Raw genomic sequence first — 23,231 nt, 5'->3', positions numbered from 1 at the left:
GCTCGAGGTAACAGGTGGTCAGTATGTGGTTGAAGTATTCCTTTAATTATACACATTAGCCTTCATAAAAATAAGCCAAACCATCTCAGATGGAGACTAAAGCTCGAGGACTGCACACCGTTAGAAATCAAACCGCTGAAACAAAGCTGCTGTCTTGTGTGAACCATGACATGTGTCTGGAGTAACAGAGTATTAATAACCAACAACTAAAGGAAGTGGGCAACGCTTTTATATGTTCATTACATACAAGTATGTTTCACAACCCGTCAACATCTCTCCGGTGTCTGGAGAGAGTTCAGTTCAGTGTCAGGAGTCCATATGGATTGAAATGGTTTAACTGTGCTGTAGGACAATGTTTCAAGGTGCTCCTCCGTCTCTGGTCCTGGAGGCTCAGCGGTCAGAAGCCCTTGCTGGCCAACCACTCCTTCAGCTCACTGTCAACATGACCCTTGACCTTCAAGGTCATTGTGACCTCGTTGACCTGCGTGGGCAGCTCCTTCCCCATCACCTCCTTCAGATATTGCTTCACGTCCTGCTCCAGAGCCCAGATGTCCCCCTCCACTTTCCGCACGAGCGTTGTCCTGCGGCTGCCGTGGGTCAGATCGGTGTAAACCGGGATGTTGTGCATACGGGAGCGGCGGATCATGTAGGGCAGAGGCGGCGGTGTATCTGCCGGAGGGGTCCAGCCAGACGGGGAAGAGCCGGCGTGTTTAGGTGGAGCGGGGACCCGTGACGGCGGGATGAGCCGCTCTACGAACCTGTATTCCTCCGTAGATTCTGATCCCACCCTGGTTTTTTCTTCTGGAGCATTGTTACAAACAAACCTGAGCCCGACAGCCGCGGAAGGAGGTCCTGGTGACCGGATGTAAAGGCTGAGGGCTCGCAGCGCCCTGCGGACCCCAGTAGACTGAGTGGTGTAGCGGGCCGCCATCTTGTGTAGCAGGCTGCTGCTGCTGCTTCCGAGTTTACAGCGCGGGATTTTTCTTCTTCTGCTGCTTTCAATGGCGGTTGGCAAACAACTGTCGGGTGCATTACCACCACCTACTCATCTGGAGTGGACAAAGGGTCCCCTTACGATCTAAACGGAAGAACATTGCTGTTAATGTTAATTACAAGAACTATAACTGATTGAAAATGAGTTATTTAACATAGTAACTGATCTAATTAATTTAGAAAAACAATATTATGAAGATCTATGAATTAATTATTGAATATGATGCAAAAAACCTGATTAAACATACATGAATCTAAAACGGTATATATACTGAAATGGTTATAGTTTAATGTATTTATGTGTATATATATGCTGCTTTTGGAGGAGGCAGTTGAAATGCAAGCAAGGGAAGTGCAGAAATATAAAATACTCAACCAAGTGTCTTATGCGGAAGCAGCTAAAAAAGTGAAGGAAAATTATCAAGTTCAATCCAGGGAAACTCAGATGAATGATATGACAAGCTGAGAATAGACAACCTCCTGTGGACCCCCCCCCCCCCATCCCAAATCAGAGTCAAATCTACGCTGATACCAACTGAGGGGTATGTGAAGAATTTATAGAGGAGATCATTCATTTGTCTTAATGATGGAAGAGGTACCAGATGTTGCAGTGTCCTGCTTAGATCTTACATTAGTCTCATGAAATATGAGTCATTTGTGTGAATGGAATACAATGAATGAATCTAATATAGGGAGTGATCACAATCCAAATATGCTGCTCATTCAACTATCTTCACACAGACGGGTAATATAATAGAAAGATGGTGTTTTCTTAAAGCTAACTGGGCAAACATTATTATTACTATTATTAATTATCCTTTAGAACAGTGATGCAACGTTACTCTGAAACTGCACACTCCGGTACAGTAGGTGGCGGTATGTACCTATTCAAGTTGGTTGCGAATCCGCCAAGAAAGAAGAAGAAAAAGGAACAGGAGAAGATGGCGGATATTACATAACACAAGTGTTTGCCTCCAGAAAAAAAACAACGAATTATGCCAAAACTATGGAAATAAACATGTGCTAGAATGCGTTATCGGTCGACATTCCCTGTCTCCGGTAAGTGTAAAACTGTCAAACATGTGCTATAATGCGTTATCGTTCGACATTGGCTGTCTTCGGTAAGTGTCGCACACGGATGTTATGAAAGTGAGCAGACATGCAAGGCCCAGAACCTTCTTGTGGCGCTGGCACCTCAGTGGCTAATTAACTGGAGAAAAAAACTTGTTTTCTAACACGTAGATCAGGGGTGTCAAACATCCGGCCCGCCACGTCAGATTTAAAAAGAGAAAAAAAAGAAGTCAGTGAGGTGCCAAGAGCCACAAGGAGGATCTCACTGTCGCGCCATTTTGAGCCCTTTATGGACCCTTACCGTAAATCAGCATTAACGGAGTTGTACCCCAAACCGGACAGTTTTTAGCTAATGTTTCAATACAATTCACTTACAATGTTGATAAAAATGATCGTGTAATGTTTTCAGTTGATTTTAATGGTGTTAAACTGAAGTTAAACTTCGTACCTTTCAAACGAAATATTGTTGTAATTATTACAGTTAGCTTTGCCTTTACCAGAGTCGTTAAAACGATGCTAACACGGGTGAATTAGCCGTGCACTGCTCTTGGCCTAATCCGTACGGACTTCTATCCTCGTTGTAAACACTGGCTGCTGCTGGTTTTTCGGGGATATTCGCTTGTTCCAGGGTCGCAAAAATGACCGTCAATGCTGTCAACACATCCGGGACCGTAGTTCTGTCCTTCACAATAAGATATCACACTTCAACAACTCCAAATGATGCAATAAAAGCTCCTTAATTTCCGTTTGAGCTGTTTAAGCGTCGCCCGAGCGTTCTTTTTGCTTTCTCTCATCAAAGTCACTTTCCTATAGTATTTAGACATATAAACGTCCATATATATTCATGAAATTTGACACAGATTATTTGATATGTATGAATTAATATTATTTACGTTTGGTTGGCGATCCCCGGAGAAAATGACAGCGTAATGACCGGAAAGGGCGTCACGACGGAATCGATCGAGACAGGCTAATAGCAGCTAGCGCCGACCGAGGCAGGCCATCGTTACGTGTTAGATGCAGGCTTTGCCTAAGCAAGGGAATTACCCACAAGTCATTGCAATGTGGCGTTAAACACAGGGTAACCAGTGGACGCATAGAGACGTGAACAAAGAGGACGTCATTCAATTTACTCAAACTTTTAGGGTTAAAGATGGAACAAAAAATAAACATGAAATCAGAGGATATTTATTTATTAAATATTTGATTTTGTCATTGAAGCTGTTTTGACAAAAACGAGTAAATTGATTATATGAATGACCTCATCAGGAGAGAGCCTGGAAGACATTCAAATCAGGTAGTTCAAAGTATAAAATACATACCCACAGTTGTACATCTTATTTGTGGACGTTGTCATAGTAACGTGATATGTTGCAGTAAAGTGCTGTCCCATTCCTATTTACACCATTTCAAGCCCTCACAGTCTCTCACACTCAACCACTTACCAGGTGACGTCAGTGAGTCCTTGAGGGTTCAGGGTCTGAGGCTGTAGGGGGGACACTGGGACTGGGCCATTATCTAGAAATACGGAAACTAACGTTGCTGTTTCTTTAATAGGTGTCTTCTTTTGTGTTGCCGTCTTCATGGCACCAGGACTGTGCTGTCTGTCAAAGGAATATGCAACGACGGATATGCAATGTTGTCCCATGTGTCCCGAAGGTAAATGACATCTGTTTACGACGCTCAGTCTATCTGGACTCAAACGCAGAGCTGGCTGAAATTCAGGGGAACTAACTCGATCGAGAAGCCAGTCAAGTCTGATCTCGATATTGTGCTCTCAACTGTTTTTGTACATAATGCAAACATAAAATGTGAATGCATAAAGTGTGTGAGGCTATGTGGCCGCTCGTGGTGAGGCTTCAGACTAAAAGCATCTACATACCCTCCCTCAGCCTGCTCTTCCCATGCGTGTTGGGTAACTACGGTGGCCTGCAGGCAGAGAGAGGTATCTTTAGGAGCTACTCTTATCAATACTCTTTTCCTTTCATGACTAAATAATTGCTTTTGATAACATGTATACAACTTTAGAAACAAATACATTCAGAACAGGATTAGATGTTAATTATAATTTGATTAGTTTCAATTGATTATCCACAAATGAAAACATAGTTATGAATATTCTATTCCATTTCTGCCAATTTATCCCCTGAAATGTTACACACTGTTCCTTTCAAGGACAAAACCCAGCTGCAAAGTGAAACTTCTTAAAGACAAGAACGTTTTCTTTATATGTTTTACTCTGTTTCAGACAGCCCTGTTTTTATGTATATGTTGTATTTATGTAGTTTAGTTAGTTGTATCTCTGTCATTTATGTATTTGGTTCCAATCTTCAACCTGAAGCAGATTATTTTTGATGAATCAGACGTGCTTATGCATTGTTTGTATGTACTTTGTTCTCAATAAAACGTGTTTACTGAAAGGGACGTTACCCGTTTTAACAGCGGTAACCGACCGGTCGTTACTTTATCTCATGGTCCACAGGAATCAAAGACATTGCAACACAACCCATGGAAGCAGGAAGAACACAGTTCTAGCTGTCTTTACAGACGGCACGTCATTTATTTATGAAGGCTGGACACTGTGTGTGTACATTATGTAGAAACTAGATTTGTTATTGTGAGGAATTTCAATTTTTCCTTTAAAACAAGACAAACCGGATGGAATATCACAAGGGACAGAAGCCAAGCTATGTCCAGTTCTACAATGAGGGCTATGAATTGCAATGCTAGTTATGACACTGAAGAGGTGGTAAATGTATTTTCATATGAATAAGATGAACCACAGTCTTGTGACTACGAGCCTGCTAGGTGTCCAAGAGGAACAGAGAACAAGGATTAGAGGAAGTAACACTGTTGCTGGTGGTTCAGCAGCTTTCAAATCCCAGAAGTCATTGCTTTTAAATCATATGCGTATCCTTCATGTGCAAAATGGACTCTACCACTTTGCACATGCTAGTACAGATTAGAAGTATTTGTATGTAGCGTAATACTAAAATAACTACATATGAAGAGATCGATTCATATCCAGGCTTCTAAGCAGGCACACATTCAAACCTGTTGAGTTCATGGTGATCTCTGCAAAAGGAGCATTACACATGTTTGATCTTAGGACCTTCATACACAGGTCAGATTTATTCTAACGTACTCGTGGTTTGACAAGTGATTCAAATTAAATGTGTGAAGTCAACAAGGTAAATGCAAGTTACGCAAAAAGCAAACTTGATATTTTGGTTCAGGCTGTGATGGGTTCATCAGAAACTGAAGCTATCACTGTAAAGAACAAATGATCCCTCTGACTTCCTTCTTACTCCAATAATGAGATGGTTTCTTTCTGCAAAAACAACACCCTGAAGTTGAAGCCCATGCGGTCGGTCACTGTGTTGGTGTTATAGTTAGTCTTTGTAGATTCTGGTCTGGATGTGAAAGTATTTAAACAGCTGAAGTCAGAGACAGGCTTGTTACTGACTATCGGCTACAGTATCGCATCTGCTTTGGTTGTAATTGTTATTTCCCATCATGCCTAATGATAAATGCTTGTGTGTGTTTTTGTCTTGAACAGGTACAGTTGTTCGTAGAGACTGCACTCGTCAGTTAGGCACATGGTGCGTCAACTGTGTGAACGGGACTTTTATGAACCAACCCAATGGCCTGACTAAATGTTTCCCCTGTACCCCCTGTGACCAAGGTCAGTCCACCATCAGCTGATCAACCTCTTTCACTCTTGTCGACAACCTCCTTATTCAGCTTATTTATGAAAAATGCAGGAACACATTTTGACCGAATTAGTACACTGGACAATATTTACACTTATAATACAAATTGAAATATTAAATGATCAAAATAAAATGCAAGGATTTGCAGCCCTGGTAATGAATGCAATTTGATTAAAAATGAATGTGATGTTTGCTGAAAAGTGAGCCCTAATAATTGTGTTGTAGCAGGTTTGCGCTTTATATGGAGCCTTGAACGCACAACAGAGATATTATAGATCTGTCATTTTAATGTGAGTGATTTCATTGAACAGTTCGCTTTCATTTTAAGATGTGTAAGTGAGTGAACCCCCTAAAAAAATCATTCTAACCCACAGAGCAGCTACAGGAGCTCTGATTGGCCCGCTTCTATGTGCAGCTCGGGTAGTTTGGCCAATCAGAGCTCCTGCTGTGGCTCTGTGGGTCTGATTTCATTCAATTTGTCCGTTGCAGTCCACCAAGTAGTTCAAATCACATGATTTCAAATATTACTCAAAGGTCCAGTGTCTAGTTACAGAAATGGAATATACTATTAAAAAGAATCTTTCCATTTAAATGAGAATTGTTGTGTTTTCGTTCGCATATGTCAGCTCATGGACTCGGCTTTGTCTCATCGCCACGTTTCTACAGCAGTCCAGACTGACAAACCCATCTCTGGCTCTAGTGTCATGTTTACATGTCTGTTTAATTTAACAATGATAGAATGACTGTGTTTCTTTTGGCTTTCAGGTCCTGGTCTCTTTGCCCAACAGGGCTGCACAGTAACAAAAGACACAGTTTGTGATGTTGTCAGTGGATATTTCTGCAAGACCTTGATGGATGAAACAGGATGTAGTTTGGCACAAAAACATACGCCCTGTGACCCCGGTCACAGGATAAAAAGGCCTGGTAAGAAAACCCCAGTCAGACAGTGAGTAGGTTTCCATGCACACCACTAACCTGATGTTAACATGGCACATGGTGTAGCTGGTTATTCAGCTCCATGTACACATGGTGCTCACAGCTCAGTGACTCTGTGACTCCTCCATATCCAGCAGACCTGTCATTTCTCTGCCAGTCTGGTCTCTGGGGGCCTGGACCACCCGGCTCTATTTAGCCTTTCAATACGATCATAGAAATGGAGGACAATTCTATTTATTGTCTGTGTCAGACGTGTCAGATTGCGACTTTTATTTCAGCATGCAGACCATGTGTGACCATATGTTCTCCTACTGCAGCGGTTCCCAAACTTTTTAGGCCACGCACCCCCTTCTACATCCAGACCGGGTTCACGCACCCCCAACCCCCCCCCCCCCACACACACCTTTAAAAATAAAAAGCAACAGAGCCGCATAAAAATCTGACTAATGAGAGAACAGTTTGCTCGCGCGTGGCGTTTGTTTACAAGATAAAAAACACAAAAAACTCTTCCTGCACCGTGCCTTCGAAAAGGTAACGGACGTACACCAGACGATTGGCCAGATTGGCCACATCTGTAGGCTCGTCTACTTGCAGAGAGTAAAACTCACTCTTCTTCACGCGACCGACTAATGTAGCCAGGATGTCTTCGGACAAAGCATCGATGCGCGCGACAGTGTTGTTGGACGCGGGATCACGTCCAAATTGTTCGCTTCTCTCTCTCCAATCATACATTCCACCATCTCTTTAACATTTTTCCCTCTCCACCACCGCCTCTCCTTCTCCCTATTACGCGGTCAGAATACTACCACAACACGCCGCCTGTCTCCGGCAGAAATGCGCTCATCCACGCACGCACCTCCCCAGCAACGAGGCACATCACCCGGTCACAATACCTCCAGAATGTCCCCGGGTGAAATCCGGGACTTGGTTTTATGGTTCCGAGTGGCCGGCGCTCACCCGTTGGCGCCGGGACGCGAGGTCTCCAGCCGCCCCCGCCGCGAGGCACCCGATCGTCAGGTCTTCAGCCCTCGGAACAGGCCGCGGGTCAATAACTCGTGGGTGGCGGGGTAGAGGCGAGGCAGATCACAGAAACATAAAGACTAGAGTACAGCAAAGATATGTTGATGAGAAACGTATTTGTAATATGTCAAACACAAACGTAATCAGGGAGAAAATACGTTTGTGGTCAAACGTAATTGAGAATGCATTTTAGTTTTGGGGGAACGTAATTTTTAGGAGACAGGACTGCACCGCCATTACATTTTTTCTCTCGCGCACCCCCTAGAGGCAGCTCGCGCACCCCCAGGGGTGCGCGCACCCCACTTTGGGAATCCCTGTCCTACTGTAAGGAGGGGCAGCTAGAGTAAACAGAAACCTCTCAGACCAGGATTTATCAAGCGCCTCAGAGGCCCTCCTGAAGATATACCCCAATCGATCACAACCGGGATACGAGTGTGCATGAGAAGCCCCTCAATGAAGACGCAGAGTCTGATAAATGATGGATGTTCACTGGATGATGGCTTCCTGTGTAATTAATCTCTGCTTTGTCTGTTTCTCTAAGGAACCAGCAGAACGGACACAGTGTGTGAAAGTTGTCCGCCAGCCTATTTTTCACTGGAGGGTGTGAATTGCACCGTTTGGACTACGTAAGAATTTGTTTGTTCAGGAATGTCTCTTTTCCTGCCCTGTTGCACAAAATCATCAACATATTTATATATGTGTATATATATATGAATAAAAAAAGATACTTTTTTTTTTTTTAAACCTTTATTTAACCAGGTAGTCTCATTGAGATTAAAAATCTCTTTTGCAAGATATAAGTAACAATACAAGATGTAAGTAACAATACTACATAACATTAAGGAGCATTAAGGTTTTTTATGCTTATGAGTTGCTAAGAAGACACCCGAGAAGACGGGTCACTCAGGTATAGTTCCATCATTGTTCAAAGTCAAAGAATAACTTCATGATGTTAGTTTTAATGAATAAATATATTTTTAAATCAAGTACATTTCTCTGGCATTTATAGTTTTCTACTGTACCGAAACATACCGAACCGTGGCTCCACTGTATCGTACTCAACCGAACCGTGAATTTTGTGAACCGTTACACCCCTAATATATATATATATATATTTATATATGTCTATATATGTATGTGTATATATATATATTTTTTTTTCTTTTTTCTTTTTCTGTTGAGTAGTTTAGTTTAGTGCCTTCAATTTTCATCTGTGATGGACCAAATCCTTCCCCTCCACAGGAGATTCAAAACATCACCATTTCATTTGGTCACAAAACACAAGGAACTTTCAATAGATCTTTTTTCAAAGAGTTCCTTTGAATGTTGGTTTGTTTTTAACGTGTGACTTTTCCAACTTTGTACTTCTAACATCATGAAGACATTTTGAAAAGGGTTTCGTTTGAAACACACAAAGCACTAAAGCTGTCTTTCATTTCTCTTTTTCGACAGATGCTCAGAAACCGAAGTACGGGTCGAAGAAGGAAGTGCAAGCAGTAATGTTGTGTGTAGAGCTGCTTTAAACCAACATTATGGCTTGATACCTGCATTAATATTATTCACATTAACACTTGTTGGCCTTGGGATCAGAGGTTAGTGCTCCTTTTGCATCCCTAATTTGACTGGCTCTGACAACCATAATTTCCTCCGATACGTTTCTCCTCATTGCCTTTGTTGGGTGGTCGCTGATGGTTTTAGCTGATACCTTTCTTGCTTTTGTATTTCAGGCAGACTATCCGAGAAAAAAACATTACCCGTAGGTACGTTGGCTCTATATGCAAATAGTCTCAAACACGCTGCACCACATTAAATTCAACTCAAACGTGTATTAACGTCTTATTTAATGTCTTCTTTTCTTCACCAATGTTTCAATCAATTCATTTTATTTGTCAGATGAAATCGCTCCTTCAATCTGTACATTATTCACAATAAAGCATAGCCTCCTTTTTCCCATCAGAGCCCTCTGACTGAAGGGCTCCGTCTGGCCCTCCAGGATCCAACCAGCTTTGGGTGAAACAAGGACGTCACAGCGTCAGGGGCTCAGTGGACAGCAGGGCCGTCCTTCACTCAGAGGATCGGCGGTTTCATCCCGGCTCCACTAGTCCATGTGGACAAGACACTCTAATTCATTGAGATGCACCTGTACATGCATACATGGCACAGCCTTGTCATTTTGTACATTTTAAAGGAAAATGAATCAATCTGGTGTTGAGATCAGAAAGAGGACCTCTATGATTTGTAAACTATTTTGCATTCTTGTTCAAGCAGTGCAATTTTAAATATTTTGGGTTCAACATATACTTCTTACACTTCTTGAGTATTTACGATGAAACTTTATACTTCTATTTTTTTAACTCTGCTACATTTGTTTGACAATAATAGATTCTTCATACTAAATCTAAATGTACTAATGATGATGTTTTATTAAGTTTACAGCCAACTATTTTAAGTATATAAAGTAGTTCAAATGAGCTCCACCTTTACCAGTTGCATTAAAGTAATGAACGCATAAATGCATTAATATGTATAATCCAATGACGCATAGGAGATGTTTTTTACACCGTGCTCTTGTAAATAATTGAAACACAAAACCATTGATTGTATAAATATGAATGGTGATAACACAGCAAACAACTCGCCCTCACAAAGCGTGGTGAAGAAGCCGGGCTCCATGTTTCAAGACCAAACGTTGCAGCAGATTGCGCTCTGAGGACAGTCTGAGCCGGTTTAAGCTTTGTTTATGGTCACCGTAGTGACCCAATCCCAGTGTCCCCCTAAAGGCCTTAAACCCTGATCCATCAGGGACTTATCTCTCCTCCAGGAGTAGTTCATTAAACACGAAGGCTGAAAAATGCAAAAACTTCAGTCACAAAGTCCCACCTACAGGAATACTTGAACAAGTATCTGTCTGCGTGGGACAGATACTTGCCTCTTTGTTCTCTCAGCTTTAAGAAGTGTTAACTCCAACAGTGGTTCTCATTTTGATCCTTTTCAGCCACATTCACGAAAGAGTAGCATCAAATTTTTGTCTTCTGTCCTGTGTCTCAGGCTGTGGACCAGTGTCCCCTGGGAGCCAGGTCAGCAGACTCTGTTGGGTGTTTTAAGTCGCAGCTGAAGACCTATCTTTTCGCAAAGTGTTTTTGTGCTTTAGACATGTACTCTGTTGTGCTGTGATGTTTCTTTTGTTTTGTTATTCTCTGGCTATTTTCTCCTGTTCGTGTTGCGCTCATATTTAGTTATTTTAATTGATGATATGAAATAACCTTGTATCCTTTTGTAAACTATGTTTTGAAAGTTGCTTTGTCAATAAAATAATTACTTTCTTACTTACAATATTAGCTTCCTGAGGAGAACTGGACTGATGAGGAAATGTGACACTGTAGGAGTTAACTCACTCCACAAGGTGTCAGTAGTGATTCATTAAGGACGCAAAGCTACCGTTAATACCCCAAAGAAGAAGAAGTGGATGCAAACATGTCATTTCCGGGATACGATACCATCGTTTTCTCTCAACACTGACGCTGCGATATAAAGCTACGTTTGTTACATATTTAATTGAGACGTTTCTCGGCTTAGAAGAGCGTTATGTGTATAAGGTGATAACGTAAGTCGACCGCGCGCCTCCTACGCCATTAAAATGAAGAAGAAGAGCTCCGAGAAAAGACGCCATGTGGTGGCATGGGCCAACAAAGCTGAGTGGGATCAGGTCCTGGAGTATCTTTACTCGAAGGACTCCGCCTTACAGAGGTTTGCCCTGAAAAGGATATCAGCGTGGAGAGGCAGGTACGCCAACAGCACTCCCGTGGCGGTGGACTGCACAGCGGACCTGGTGAGGTGCCAGGTGCTGGACAGGTCGGGACAGCTGGACGGAGAAGATCTGGTCTTGCTTTATGGAGCGGGCCTGGTCAGGTTTGTCAATTTGATCACCGAGCGACAGCAGGGGAGAACAGCCCGTCCTCTGAGGCGGCTGGCTGGGAACCTGAACATCCCAGAGTGGGTCGTAGACCTGAGGCATGACATGACGCACAGGAAGCTTCCAACCTTAAAATGGTGTAGAAAGGGATGTACGGTGGTTCTGGAGTGGCTCCAGCAGGAATACTGGTCCAGGCAGTTGGGAGGAGGGCCTAATGAGGGCTGGGAGTCGGAGTCTGATGGAGAGGATGAAGAGGTAGACCTGAAACGCCAAGGGGATGAGCTCATTGCAAGGCAGAAAGAGATGGAAGCCTACAAGAATGCACGGGAGCTTCTGATCTCGTTTGAAAAGGAGCAATACCAGGCTTTTGATAGACTCCCTGAGGACAAAGGGAAGACCTTGTGGCCAGCCCCCTTTGCAGACATGAGCTGGTTACTAGGTGAGATCAAGCAGTTTGCTTTGCAGTCAGGTCATCTGCTGATTGATGTGTTGCTGGAAGACGGATTTCTAGTTCCGACTGCGGAACAACTGGAAACGTTGGGCTGCAGCGCCTCTGACAATGCCAGTGCCTCTCAACCCAGACTCGCTCAAGCCTTCCTGCGTTTTTGGCTGCCACTCCTGAAGATGCTCAACTCTCCGCCCTTTATTCACCTCCTCCTGGAGAAGCTGTTTGTTGAGCTGAAACTGCTCGCCAAAGAGCAGAATACTCACAGGGCTTTCTACGTCTCTGCGTGGATTTCAGAAATCATCGTCTGCAACAGCAACAAATTTGAATACCACTTTGAAACAAAGGGGCAGAAGAAGGCTAGAATGAAGGACAGGGTCTTTGTAAACCGCATCCAGCTGAGGTGGCAGCAGCTGCTCTCAGCATGCCTGGATGCTCCCTGTGTCAGCACGCCTCACTTGCTCCAGTTGATCCTGGACGACATGGAGCATCCCCTCCCTCTGGAAACCCGACAGAGGCTGCTCCAGCTCTGCTCCATCTACACACAGGGTGTACACTCGGAGTCCGACACGGCTCCGCGGCGGAAACAACAGCCCATATACACACTGGAGAGCTTGCACGAGAAGCTGCAGCATTCGCGGCACCTCAGCCATCCACGGCATTCGGCAGCCGAGGCGGAGAGGAGAGAGTCCTCCCAGGAGTACAAATGGGCGGATGTTCAGGCTGAAAAGGCCAGATTGCTCAGAGGCTCTCCGTGGCAGCTGTGCCACAATAAGGTGTTGTGGAAGAACTATCCTCTCGGTAAAGTCCCCGGACAGTCGGATGACCCTTCGCGCCTCATGGTGGAAAACTACTCAACGATGACCATCTTTGACCAGCCGGTGGAGTTGGAGAGCAACACAGCGCACAAGGTCCCAGGAGTCTTGGCACCAGTGAGAACAGCTGACGGCCTTCTTTGGAACCACAGTGACGTCAATATGCTGAAATCTGGACTGCAACTTTTTTGAGTTGTTATAAAGCTTTGAAATAAATGTTCCAGATTGTTTTGACACATGGATAAAAGAAACATGCTCAACTTCAGTACTCAGCAGAGTTTGGTGAGTGATGAAATATGTCAAGCAGTTGATTCATTGATTAGTCGAACGACATAAATGTAATTTATCTGAGTCTTTCACCAGTTGCTGGTTCCAGCTTCTTAAGTGATAAATTGCTGCTTTTCTGATTTCATATCATGGATAAAAACTAATGATTTTTTTTTTTTTAATCAAAAATTGTTAGCAATTAATTAAATGTCAGAAGTGAAAAACAGTCCATATTCCAGAAACCTCTTCAACTAACTTCCAGCCCAAAACTTTTTTCCCGCTCAAGTTTCTGACATTTTATAGACTAAAAAGATTCATATATTAATTAAGAAACAATCAGCAGAATAGTTAATATGGAAATAAGAGGTGGTTTAAGCCCTAATCTAAAAGCATTTGTAAAAGCCTTCATGTTGTTGACAATATTTTATATATTAGGTGGTTAATAAAAAAGTGCAGACATTTAACACATCATACATTATAAATAGAATAATGTCAGATTGATGTGGTTCATTCATATGATGGCGTACAGTGAGGTTTTGTTTTTCTTCCACCTGTGATACAAGTGAACTTGAGCACAGTTGATGCAGTTGTCGGCCCTACAAAGGGTTTTGGAGTCGACGCCTTTCAGTTGAAAACCCTGGCAGAGGGGATGTTGTTGTAAGCACAAAGTGGTTTTGTGTAATACATTTTCTTTTGTTCACGAATGGTCAATAAAACATTTTCCTATCAAAGGAATGTGATTGTGTTGTTTTTGAGTGTAAGATTCTTGAAACATTTGAAAAGTGGCTTATTAGCTGTTCTCCACTGCTTATTAACGGTGTCTGCGTGACTGAAAGCAGCACTAAAGTGAAGGAAACTTCTCATCTTTGTTCTGTTAGATAACTTAACACACACAACTTAAGACACAGCTAACTTATCAGAATTATGACAAATACGTTAAATGTACAAAAGTGCAAATTTTTAAAATACAATTTAAACAATATAACAGGTTATATTCTAAGCATTATATGGTGACCTGAAAAATATAGTCGCCTGTATAAAATGTGTTGCAACACAACAGTCATGTAACAAATACTTTACTTTTTTGACTGTCAGAGAGGTGTTGTTATAGCTGGTCATTATCACTGCGCCACATTAACATGCACTTGTTGTGCACTTGTTGTCCACTCGCCGACCAAGTTCTGTCGGACTTTTATTTTTTGATAACTTGGCCGGAAGTGTCTTCGCAGAGCTTGTCTCGTGCGGAGCCATTGTCCTCCGTTTTTCAAGCTGTGAGCGGTTGAGCAAGCACTCAGCTACCAGCGCCGTTTCTTCGACTGACTGTTGCAGTAGTTTCTAATTTCATTAGTGTTTAAGGCTATTCGACGGGACGGTAAGTTGTTGGTTGGAGAAGTGGCGGTAAAATATGCTGCGTCATTCAGTACGCTAGTTGTGTTGGTTAACGCCTCATGGCTTTAGTCGACGTTAACGTTAGCTGAGTTAGCTTGAACGAAAACCGAGCGAGCACTTGTTAGTTCGCTAAATATGTTGACGTTAACCAATTGACTGAGAAGAAATGTCACTGTGGGTAAATAAGACGTTGACTTTTTGTTTTAATGCACCAGAACACACTGGTGCCGACATACGTTGGATACTGTCAACTAGCGTTAACGTTTGCAAGTTGCTAAAGCTTCTCGGACAATTGCGGCCTAGATGGAAAGCTTAACATCACGAATATCATTTGTTGTTTATTGACCTAATACGCATAGTATTTTAACAGTGGTGGAATTATGCTTAGTGAGGTAAGTTATGTGTGACAGGGTGCATTTTAGAACATTATTGTAAAACTCCGGATAGTGCTAACGTTAGGTACCAATGCTATCTGGCCTGAGTCAGTTACGTTGGTAATGCGTTTAGCCAACACGCAACGTCGCTATTTCTTAGCCTGTAAGAAAATGGAGAATGTCCGGAGTAAAGTAAATATGTCACTGTCTAAAAGATAACGTCACCACAGTTAAACGGAGCCAACTCAATGGTAGAAATGTTGAAAACATGCTTAGTACGTCCATTAAGTGTCAAGTATGGCAAATACTTTTACTACTCAGTCCACACTGAGCTATAGCTTTCTCCTTGGGGAAAACGTATGATTTTTACAGTGACTGAAATTGGAATCAAAATAATACATTTCCCTGATAAATGAATGGGGTATTTGCTGCAAGATTACACACTCACAGTATATTTTGTTGTCTCCAAAGGTGAGGAATCTCAGGCGATATTCTGGACAGCTTCCTTGCAGTCCGACTGTCAAATCACAATGATCACAAGAAGAAGACTCACTATGAACAACGCAGCGCTTCAGCCTCTGGAGGTTGAAGTGGTGGAAACTGTCGAAGATTTCTCAAGTCCATCTGAGGGTTTCCCATCTGATGATATGGACACCACTGGACTAGAGCTAGATGACCTGTTTGGAATGGAAGACTTAAAATGGACACTTGAAAGAGATACTGCCTCCTCGCTCTTTGATATTGAGTTGGCTGATCTTGGTTTGAGTGCCAAAGACCAAGATTCCGAGATTGAGGCTTCAACGGCATCATCTCCAGATAGAATGTCATCTGAATCGAGGATTAAGAAGAGGCAAAGCCAGTCAAGCCACATGATCAACAAAAACGCCGTTGCTGCCAGATTGAATCGTCTTAGGAAGAAAGAATATGTCAACAGCTTGGAGAAGAAAGTTGGCATCGTGTCAACAGAAAACAATGTGCTCCGACAGGAAAATTCTCAACTGATGAAGAGAGTGGAAGAGTTGGAAGATGAGACCAGGTACTTGAGGGCTGTGCTGGCCAATGAGAGCATGTTAGCCCAGCTCTTGTCCAGGCTGAGCGGTGTGAATGGGATGAAATTATCTTCCTCGCTTTTCCAGGGGCCTGACTCGAACGACCACGACTACGCCTTGCCCAGAAAGCGTGTGAAAGTGGAGGAGAAAGAGACAGCGGGTGGCGTGTGTCTGCACGTGGACAAGAACCACGTCTCAGTGGAGTTCTGCACCAAGTGTGCAGAGAGTGCAAGCGCATCGCTCAAAATGTAGGGTCAAGTACTTACCTCTGTTTTCAGATATTGAGACTAAACTTGATATGGCTCTTTACTGAACTTCTTTAGGGTGGATGAACACTGTTGAATTTGTTAAGATTACCTAAGAACTGCTGAATGTGCATGTGTTTCATTGTGATGATGGATTGAGTACACGTTACTGCTAAACCTTGTTGACAGTTTCTTCTAGGTAGTGGTTGATGCACCATGCGGGATGAGTGGCTTTCTGAACACCTTTACCTCCTTGACTCCATGGTAAGGATCAGACAAGAACAGACGTTTTTGTAGTTTTTCACAGGTCTGAGGCGATGAGCAGAAACCTTAGTACTTCTGTTTTGATACAGTTCTTCTTCCCAGTTAGTGGATTTTGAGTACTTAAATGATTTATTTTATTTACAGTTTGTTGTAGGAAATTATTTGATTGTAAATCTTAGAGTTAAATTAACATATCTTGAATACTAAGATGTTAAGATAACGGTGAAGCTCCACAAAGAGAGATCCTGTATTGGCTGTCAAATTGGAAATGCTAAAAACGACAAGACTGTAAATATTTCCTTTTGGTAAGAATTGATCTCTTTGTGAACCGGCACCATTGTACAAAAGAATGCTTTCATTTAGCGCCACCTATTTTTCTTTATGCTAAAGTGGATTCTGCTGGTGGAAGGTGAAGAGACTGGACAAGCTGCTGGCAACGTGGCCTGGTATTTTTTTAAAGGTAGTATCGGTAACAAATGGTATGCGTGATCATATTTTATTCTCAACATCTGTAGCTCATGCAGCATTTCTGGGGGCTTGACCACAGCTGCTCCATTACTCATGATGTGATGCCATCAGAGACTTAATCGTCTCATAATTATGTCTTGTATACATTGACTTGCTGGAATGTATTAAGTAAATACATCTAAAAGTATCTGATTTAAGTGGTGAAATTGCCATCTTTGTGTACCTAAATGTAAATGTCTATATAATTTGAATACATTGTTTGAGGCAAATGACCTTCATGTTGGACAAATAAATCATATTTTCATTATGTTTGAGTTACTAATATCTACTGTGTCTTGTTCTGTACTGTTGATATTAATGCATCTCTTTTTCTCTTTCTAAACAGCAAGCTCTCTGCCGATAATGGTCTTACTTTTCCTGAACATTTGGGTCAAGTCTGGTAAAGGTTGTCAAAACAAATGACCGAGACCTCACTTGATGGAAGTGCAAAGCAATGCAGTATGCGGGGACCCACAGGGAGTACTCGTTCTGCCCATGATTTAGCCCATTTATTTCAAACCATAGATTCATATATCAGTCATTTTTCAATGCTGTTTTATATTTTATAATAGACTAGTTTCATGGCAGTCATTTAACGTGTCCTAGTGGAAAAGCACATGTGAAATTGACAATGGTGGCTCAGTTCTAGTAAGTGTCCCAGTAAGCTATTCAAATGAGCCAGCACAAACAATACCAGGACCTCCTTCAGTAGAATGCAGCCATCATTAAAGGGATAGTTCCGATTTTTTTTGATGTACTTTATACTCTGTGTACCTACAGTAGATGGTGGTGGTCTAAGTCCCCATTTTGAGGAACCCGGCAGTAGTACCAGCACAGAAGCAAAGCAACGTACTGCTGGTTAGAATCTCTTCACTGCTTTAGCTTGCTGTCAGACGAACCAGCAACTCGTGTGTTCTGTGAGATAACATTACTGTTTCTGTCAGTGGAGTCTTGTGAGTTAAAGAAAGCACAGATGGACATAACTGCTTCAGTTCCTTACTAGACAGGAGGATTTTGACAGCAAGGTATAGCAGGGAAAATGTTCTAAATATAATGTACACGTACACTGTGTTTTTAGGTGTCTAAAATACATCACAGCAGTACATTGCTCCTCTCTGTTTCTCCAAACTCCATCTACTGTAGTAACACTGAGTATGGAGAAGTCGCTCATACAGCCACACTTCTAAACATCTGAACTATCACTTTAATATTATTAAATACACCTGCACCTTTTCTACAGGTCACCTTTTCAGTCAAAAATGTCGACTGAAAAAGGCTAGTATAATTAATATCTGATGGGGGGGCTGGATCAGGCTGCTTAAGCTGCGTTGTGTGTGTGGAAAGCCTTGATGGTGTGTGTTTCCTGTCCTGTAGGGAACCTGAGCGCCTTGGAGCAGACTGAGTGAGTTTGCTAGTCATGTTAGTCAGCATCCAAAGTGAGCGACACGCTCAAGTCTGCAAAGCCCTGAAGCCCCGCCCCCTGCTGCTACACAGAGCGTTGTTCACTTGTTTATTCAAAGTTTATCAATTTTGAACATGTCACGTGACCAAATTTGACTCCCTTGGGTCCCCAGCAAAACACCCACCAAGTGTGAGGTAGATGAGCTCTCGAGTTACAGATCGATTCCTCACTTTGTAGTTGGACAGTTGAGCGCATGTACTGTTCTAAAGTCTCCCAGGGTGGTGCTTTAGTCCAGCTATGAATCAACAGTTCTGCATTTTGGGGAAAAGGCTTATTTGCTTTCAAGTTGACATGGTCAGATCTATACCACTCTCATGTCTATGTTAGAATGAGGCTACAGCCAGTGAGCTGAGTTTAGCATGAAGACTGAGTGAGGATCCCTACCAGCACCTTTTTAAAGCTCACGAACACATTATCCTGTTTGTTTCCCGTTTGTTTCCATGGAGATGTAAAACCAGGAGAGACTGAAAAGTTACTGCGTGCAGACAAAAAGTAGTTGTGCACATAACTTCTCACACCACCATAAATTGACAATTTATTTTTAATTTTTTGTACAAATAAGTTGCTGGTTGTCTGATTTTGTTAGCTTAGTACAGAGCCTGGCTAGCTGTTTCCATTCTTTTTGCTAAACTTAAGGTTAAGAACTCTCAGTAAGAAATCAAATAAGTCTAATGACCATTAACAGCTGAAAGAGAACCATGAATTTGCTTGTGTCAAAGGGAAATGATAATTTTACTTACGTGCTCATTTCATTGTCGTAGATTTGCGGTAAAAATGCATGTTATTGGAGATCGATAATCTTAGTAACACTGATGCTTTTAGTCCCCCTGTTAAGCATTCTATAATCAGGTATAACACATTAGATTATAGATAAATTAGTAGGCCATTTTAAATGTGCATTCATGTCCAGCATTTGTCAAGAATTATGACTTCTATGAAGACATTTGACTATGTTGTCATCTGTTTACAGAGCAGCCTTATCTTATGTGGGCCGTAAGGACATAGAAGTGTGTTTAGAAGTGATTTCCTCACGCAGTATGTTCCAAAGTACCGGCGCCCTAAGTGAGAAAGCACAGTCCCCTTTAGTTTGGAACCTGACCCGTTGAAAAACCAACTGGACCCAGTCTGAAGAGCTCTGGCTCACCTCGGAGTGGAACGGTTTGCAGTATATAGTAGTTAGGTGCTAACCCTTCCTGTAAACAGTAAAATCTTTAAATCCAATGTCTTTAGAATTGAAAAACCCGAATGGAACTGAAATGTTTGTGGCCTAAAAAAATGTTTAATGTGATGTTGCTTGTAAAGGCCAGGCATCACTCCGACTGATGGTGTTTATTTGATCACATAAACATACCCAGCGTTATTAGTTCCACTTGTGCTTTTCCTGGTATGACAAGTCGATTCCTGTGAAAAGGTTTTTGAAAATCAATCCTCATCCAAGCCTCCATTCATTCATCCTCTTATCTCAAAGGGAGATGACGAGACTGAATCAAATCAGCTACAACATATCCCACAAATGCTGATTTCCAGACACAATCAATACTGAGGAAAATGTGTTCATATCTTTGTGTTTCCAACTGTCACAATCACCACAGATATCCTTCTATGGACTCTGGTCAGAGAGGTGTGCAGCCTCACCTTTAAAAGGATGACTTAAATACAGGCTAGTACTTCATGAACTATCAGGAACACAACTAATAATGTCAGAGTATTGATGATGACACTTCTTCACAGTGTGCATTTATATGGGACAGGCTACAAAACTGACCAGTCACGGCAGCACACATCCCTCTTTAAATCTGATGTGATGTATTAAAGTTATACTTATATTTTGGGTTTCTGCTATAACATATTTACACGCTTTAATGTCCAAAAAGCTTTGTGTATTTCTTGAGTGTTTCAATACTTTCACAGTATTTATATCGTACTTAGACCTGCTTTATAATAAAACAGACTTGTAGAGTTTACATTTCACAATTTGGAACCTTTAACCATTTGTTGCTTTTAAATCATTCATCCTTGTGACCTGTCAGATCACTGCCGCAGTTTTGTGTTCTGTCCCTTTAACTGCAGACTTACCTTTGAAGGAGAACATCATGAAAAAGATACCTCAGTTGTTGCATAAATGAACGTACTGTTCTTGCATCAACTCAATTAGAGATACTCTGTGCATTCCTGAAGTACTAGCCTACATGCATTAGTGTATGCTTTTTCGTGACCTCATTATAATCCATGTACCCTTCAAGTGAAGAAAAAACTCCACAGTGGCCTTAAAATTCAGAAAAGGTGATGCAGTGCCATAAAGGCTGCCTGTGAGGCATGTTAGTCAGAATAAACACTACATCTCTTTAAAAACAAAAACGACCAAGTGTCACTTTTCCAGAGGTTTGAAACGTACGTAGTCTTGCATCATTGTGAACAAACAACACAGGACCACACAGACTTTGTCAAAGTTATTATTGTAGAATACTTTGATGTATTTTTTCTTTCATACAGACAAAAGGTGTTGGACTTAATTCCCATTAAATTCTCTTAGATTTCCATACAGATTTAGTCTACAGTATACAGGTGTGTTCTTTCTCATATATAGATATTTATTCGCTTAAATAACAGGCAGGTAACTCTTTAATATATTCAATCGTCTTTATGTTTTGTTGTCATTTTTTTTGGTCTTTTTTCATTTCAGCACAGTTAAGGCTGCATTTTCTGTCTGCGGAACAGCACTGCGTTGTGCAAGGGGGACCATTCCACACACAATATTTACAACAGTATGTATAATGAATAATGTAAAATGTTAATTTCCCCCCATCGTTACATGGCAGTAAATACTTGTAGCAGATCTAAAAGAACAGCCTAAACAATGCACGGATGCATTGCACTTCTGCAGTCTCTAGCTCTGCATCACCCTCCAGTTCTCCATCCTCCCTGGGTCTCCACTTTGTCCAGTCCTTCAGATCATAATGAGGTACATCTGTATCTCCTGTTCCCTATTTACAGAGTGGTGTCTCTGGTCTTAAGAGACGATAAGCATCTCCACACCTCTGCACACTTCAGGGGCTGTTCAATGGACAGAAAACACAGCCCTCAGAATATGCTCAGGAGAATGTGCAACTGTCTTTTTCCATCAGTGGGAGCACCGATGGAGAAAATCTAAAATAATCATAATATACAAGCACTTCCATTTTGTTGTTCCTCTCTTTACAGAAAGCAATAGGATCAAAAGAAAGAAACATCCCCTAAAAAAAGCAAAAAAAAACAAAGTGTAACAGGAACATAGTACCTGTAAATCAAAGATGCACATTTGGGCGATCTGTACAGTAGTGGTGCAGTTGTACAATTTATAGTTTTGATAAATATAATATATTCTTTTTCACATTGTGTTTTGCCTTCTGTGAAACGGTCTCACAACATCATGATGTAACGTGGCTGGACGGATGGACAAGAGATGGCTGGAACTGGACAGTCAAATTTACACCACTGTAAAGTATTAGCCTGTTGTTCGCTGTGTGTGTGTTTTCAGAACGCATTGATAGAGCTGTGCTAAGAGGTGCTGTAGAGTAGGTTGGACTTGAACAGAATATGTGTGTGTGTGTGTGTGTGTGAGAGAGGAAGAGAGCAGATGTGGAGTGATCATAGCACACAGTAGTGACAGTAGCCTAAATGATTTACCAACACATAAAGAGTGACATTAATGATACCAAATGCATGCTTCAAAACAGACAGACCAATACAATGTCACCACCGGCCCACGCCGAAAGGGTGGTGGCGATGATGCTGATGAGCATTCAAGAAGACAGGGTTCTGTACAGGTGAGGGTGTGTTCCCAGAGAGCCCTCAAACAGAACCAGCAGGACGGACATGTTCTCACTGTTTGCATGAGTTGTCATCTTTGTAAGACTTCCTATCCTACGTCTGGGGACAGCTGTTGACATGGCAGTCTGTTTGCATATTGTCTGCCATTGCCTTTCTGTGGTGGTGGGATCAGCTGATAACTCGGGGAGATCAACGGGGGTTAACCAGGGACAGGGGGGGAGTCATGCTCCGAGGCAACATGGAAGTCAGCGGTTCACCCACACCTAGTGCAACATACAGGTGGATACAGGAGGGCACTCGCACACCCGGTCTGGAATGTGATGCGGCTGTTTGGAATGTATGTTCTATGGAATGTTGAGGTCGGTGGAATGTGATGTAACTCGGGCCATTGTCACAGGGGGGATATCCATCCAAATGTGATTTGTTTTTCTTCTTTTCTTTGTTGGAGTGTGCTCATGCAGCATTATGCCCCCTTTTACATTGGGAAGAATATGTCTTAAAGCAATGCTGTAACATTTTAGGAAATAAGCTTATTGGCTTTCTTTCTGAGCAGATTGATACCTCTCACATATCTGTCCATTCAAGGTGAAGCTGAGGTGTTAGCTTAGCTGAAGTACTGGTAAAAGGGGTAAACAGCCACCCTGTCTCTGTCCAAAAGAAAAACCATCCTTCTACTGGTATCTAATATAATAGCACCAGTGTTCATGTCTCCGGAACCACAAGAGATCATATTTGACTTTTGGAAATGAAATTCAAGACATTTTAATACCTCCTACGGCTATTCATTTAGGAAACTGAATTCAATGCTTTTTAAAACTTTTCAAGACCTGTAGATACCATGTTTAGGCACAGATCAACCTAATGAGATATACCGCTTTAATTAGTTTGCGTTAGAGGTGCTGTAGGCTGCTTTTGTTTTCTGAAAGAGCCAGGGAAGCTGTTTCCAGTCTTTATGCTA

The 23,231-nt window shown here is 42.0% G+C and overlaps 4 protein-coding genes across 6 annotated transcripts; 3 read left to right on the top strand and 1 right to left on the bottom strand.

Moving 5' to 3' along the window:
- Positions 1-24: 24 nt before the first annotated feature.
- On the bottom strand, positions 25-3,025 carry mrpl49 (mitochondrial ribosomal protein L49). Of its 2 annotated transcripts, none has more exons than XM_079274290.1 (2): positions 2,958-3,025; positions 25-1,078 (listed from the first exon to the last, which is right to left on the bottom strand). In XM_079274290.1, the coding sequence occupies exon 2, from the start codon at positions 929-931 to the stop codon at positions 398-400; it is 534 nt and encodes a 177-aa protein (XP_079130416.1). In that variant the 5' UTR covers positions 932-1,078; positions 2,958-3,025; the 3' UTR covers positions 25-397. The 2 variants fall into 2 exon arrangements, with proteins under 2 accessions (XP_079130416.1, XP_079130415.1); XM_079274289.1 differs by lacking the exon at positions 2,958-3,025 and adding an exon at positions 2,562-2,683.
- LOC306781432 (tumor necrosis factor receptor superfamily member 14-like) lies at positions 1,915-11,066 on the top strand. 2 transcript variants are annotated; one of them, XM_079274288.1, is made up of 8 exons: positions 1,915-2,052; positions 3,622-3,723; positions 5,624-5,749; positions 6,543-6,701; positions 8,275-8,359; positions 9,186-9,325; positions 9,465-9,493; positions 9,691-11,066. In XM_079274288.1, exons 1-7 carry the CDS (start codon positions 2,022-2,024, stop codon positions 9,491-9,493), a joined length of 672 nt encoding a protein of 223 aa, XP_079130414.1. In that variant the 5' UTR covers positions 1,915-2,021; the 3' UTR covers positions 9,691-11,066. The 2 variants fall into 2 exon arrangements, with proteins under 2 accessions (XP_079130414.1, XP_079130413.1); XM_079274287.1 differs by having other exon boundaries at positions 9,461-9,493.
- Positions 11,067-11,225: 159 nt separating this feature from the next.
- las1l (LAS1 like ribosome biogenesis factor) lies at positions 11,226-13,898 on the top strand. Its single transcript, XM_079274169.1, has one exon. The coding sequence runs from the start codon at positions 11,371-11,373 to the stop codon at positions 13,096-13,098; it is 1,728 nt and encodes a 575-aa protein (XP_079130295.1). The 5' UTR covers positions 11,226-11,370; the 3' UTR covers positions 13,099-13,898.
- Positions 13,899-14,408: 510 nt separating this feature from the next.
- Positions 14,409-17,286, top strand: crebzf (CREB/ATF bZIP transcription factor). The gene is made up of 4 exons (XM_079273064.1): positions 14,409-14,545; positions 15,408-16,233; positions 16,420-16,494; positions 16,885-17,286. The coding sequence occupies exons 2-3, from the start codon at positions 15,467-15,469 to the stop codon at positions 16,427-16,429; spliced, it is 777 nt and encodes a 258-aa protein (XP_079129190.1). The 5' UTR covers positions 14,409-14,545; positions 15,408-15,466; the 3' UTR covers positions 16,430-16,494; positions 16,885-17,286.
- Positions 17,287-23,231: the final 5,945 nt, after the last annotated feature.

Source organism: Melanostigma gelatinosum, assembly GCF_949748355.1.
Source record: "Melanostigma gelatinosum genome assembly, chromosome: 8".
Taxonomy (NCBI): Eukaryota; Metazoa; Chordata; class Actinopteri; order Perciformes; family Zoarcidae; genus Melanostigma; species Melanostigma gelatinosum.
The sequence above is the reverse complement of the archived record's forward strand: the minus strand, read 5'-3'. Positions and strand labels throughout refer to the sequence as shown.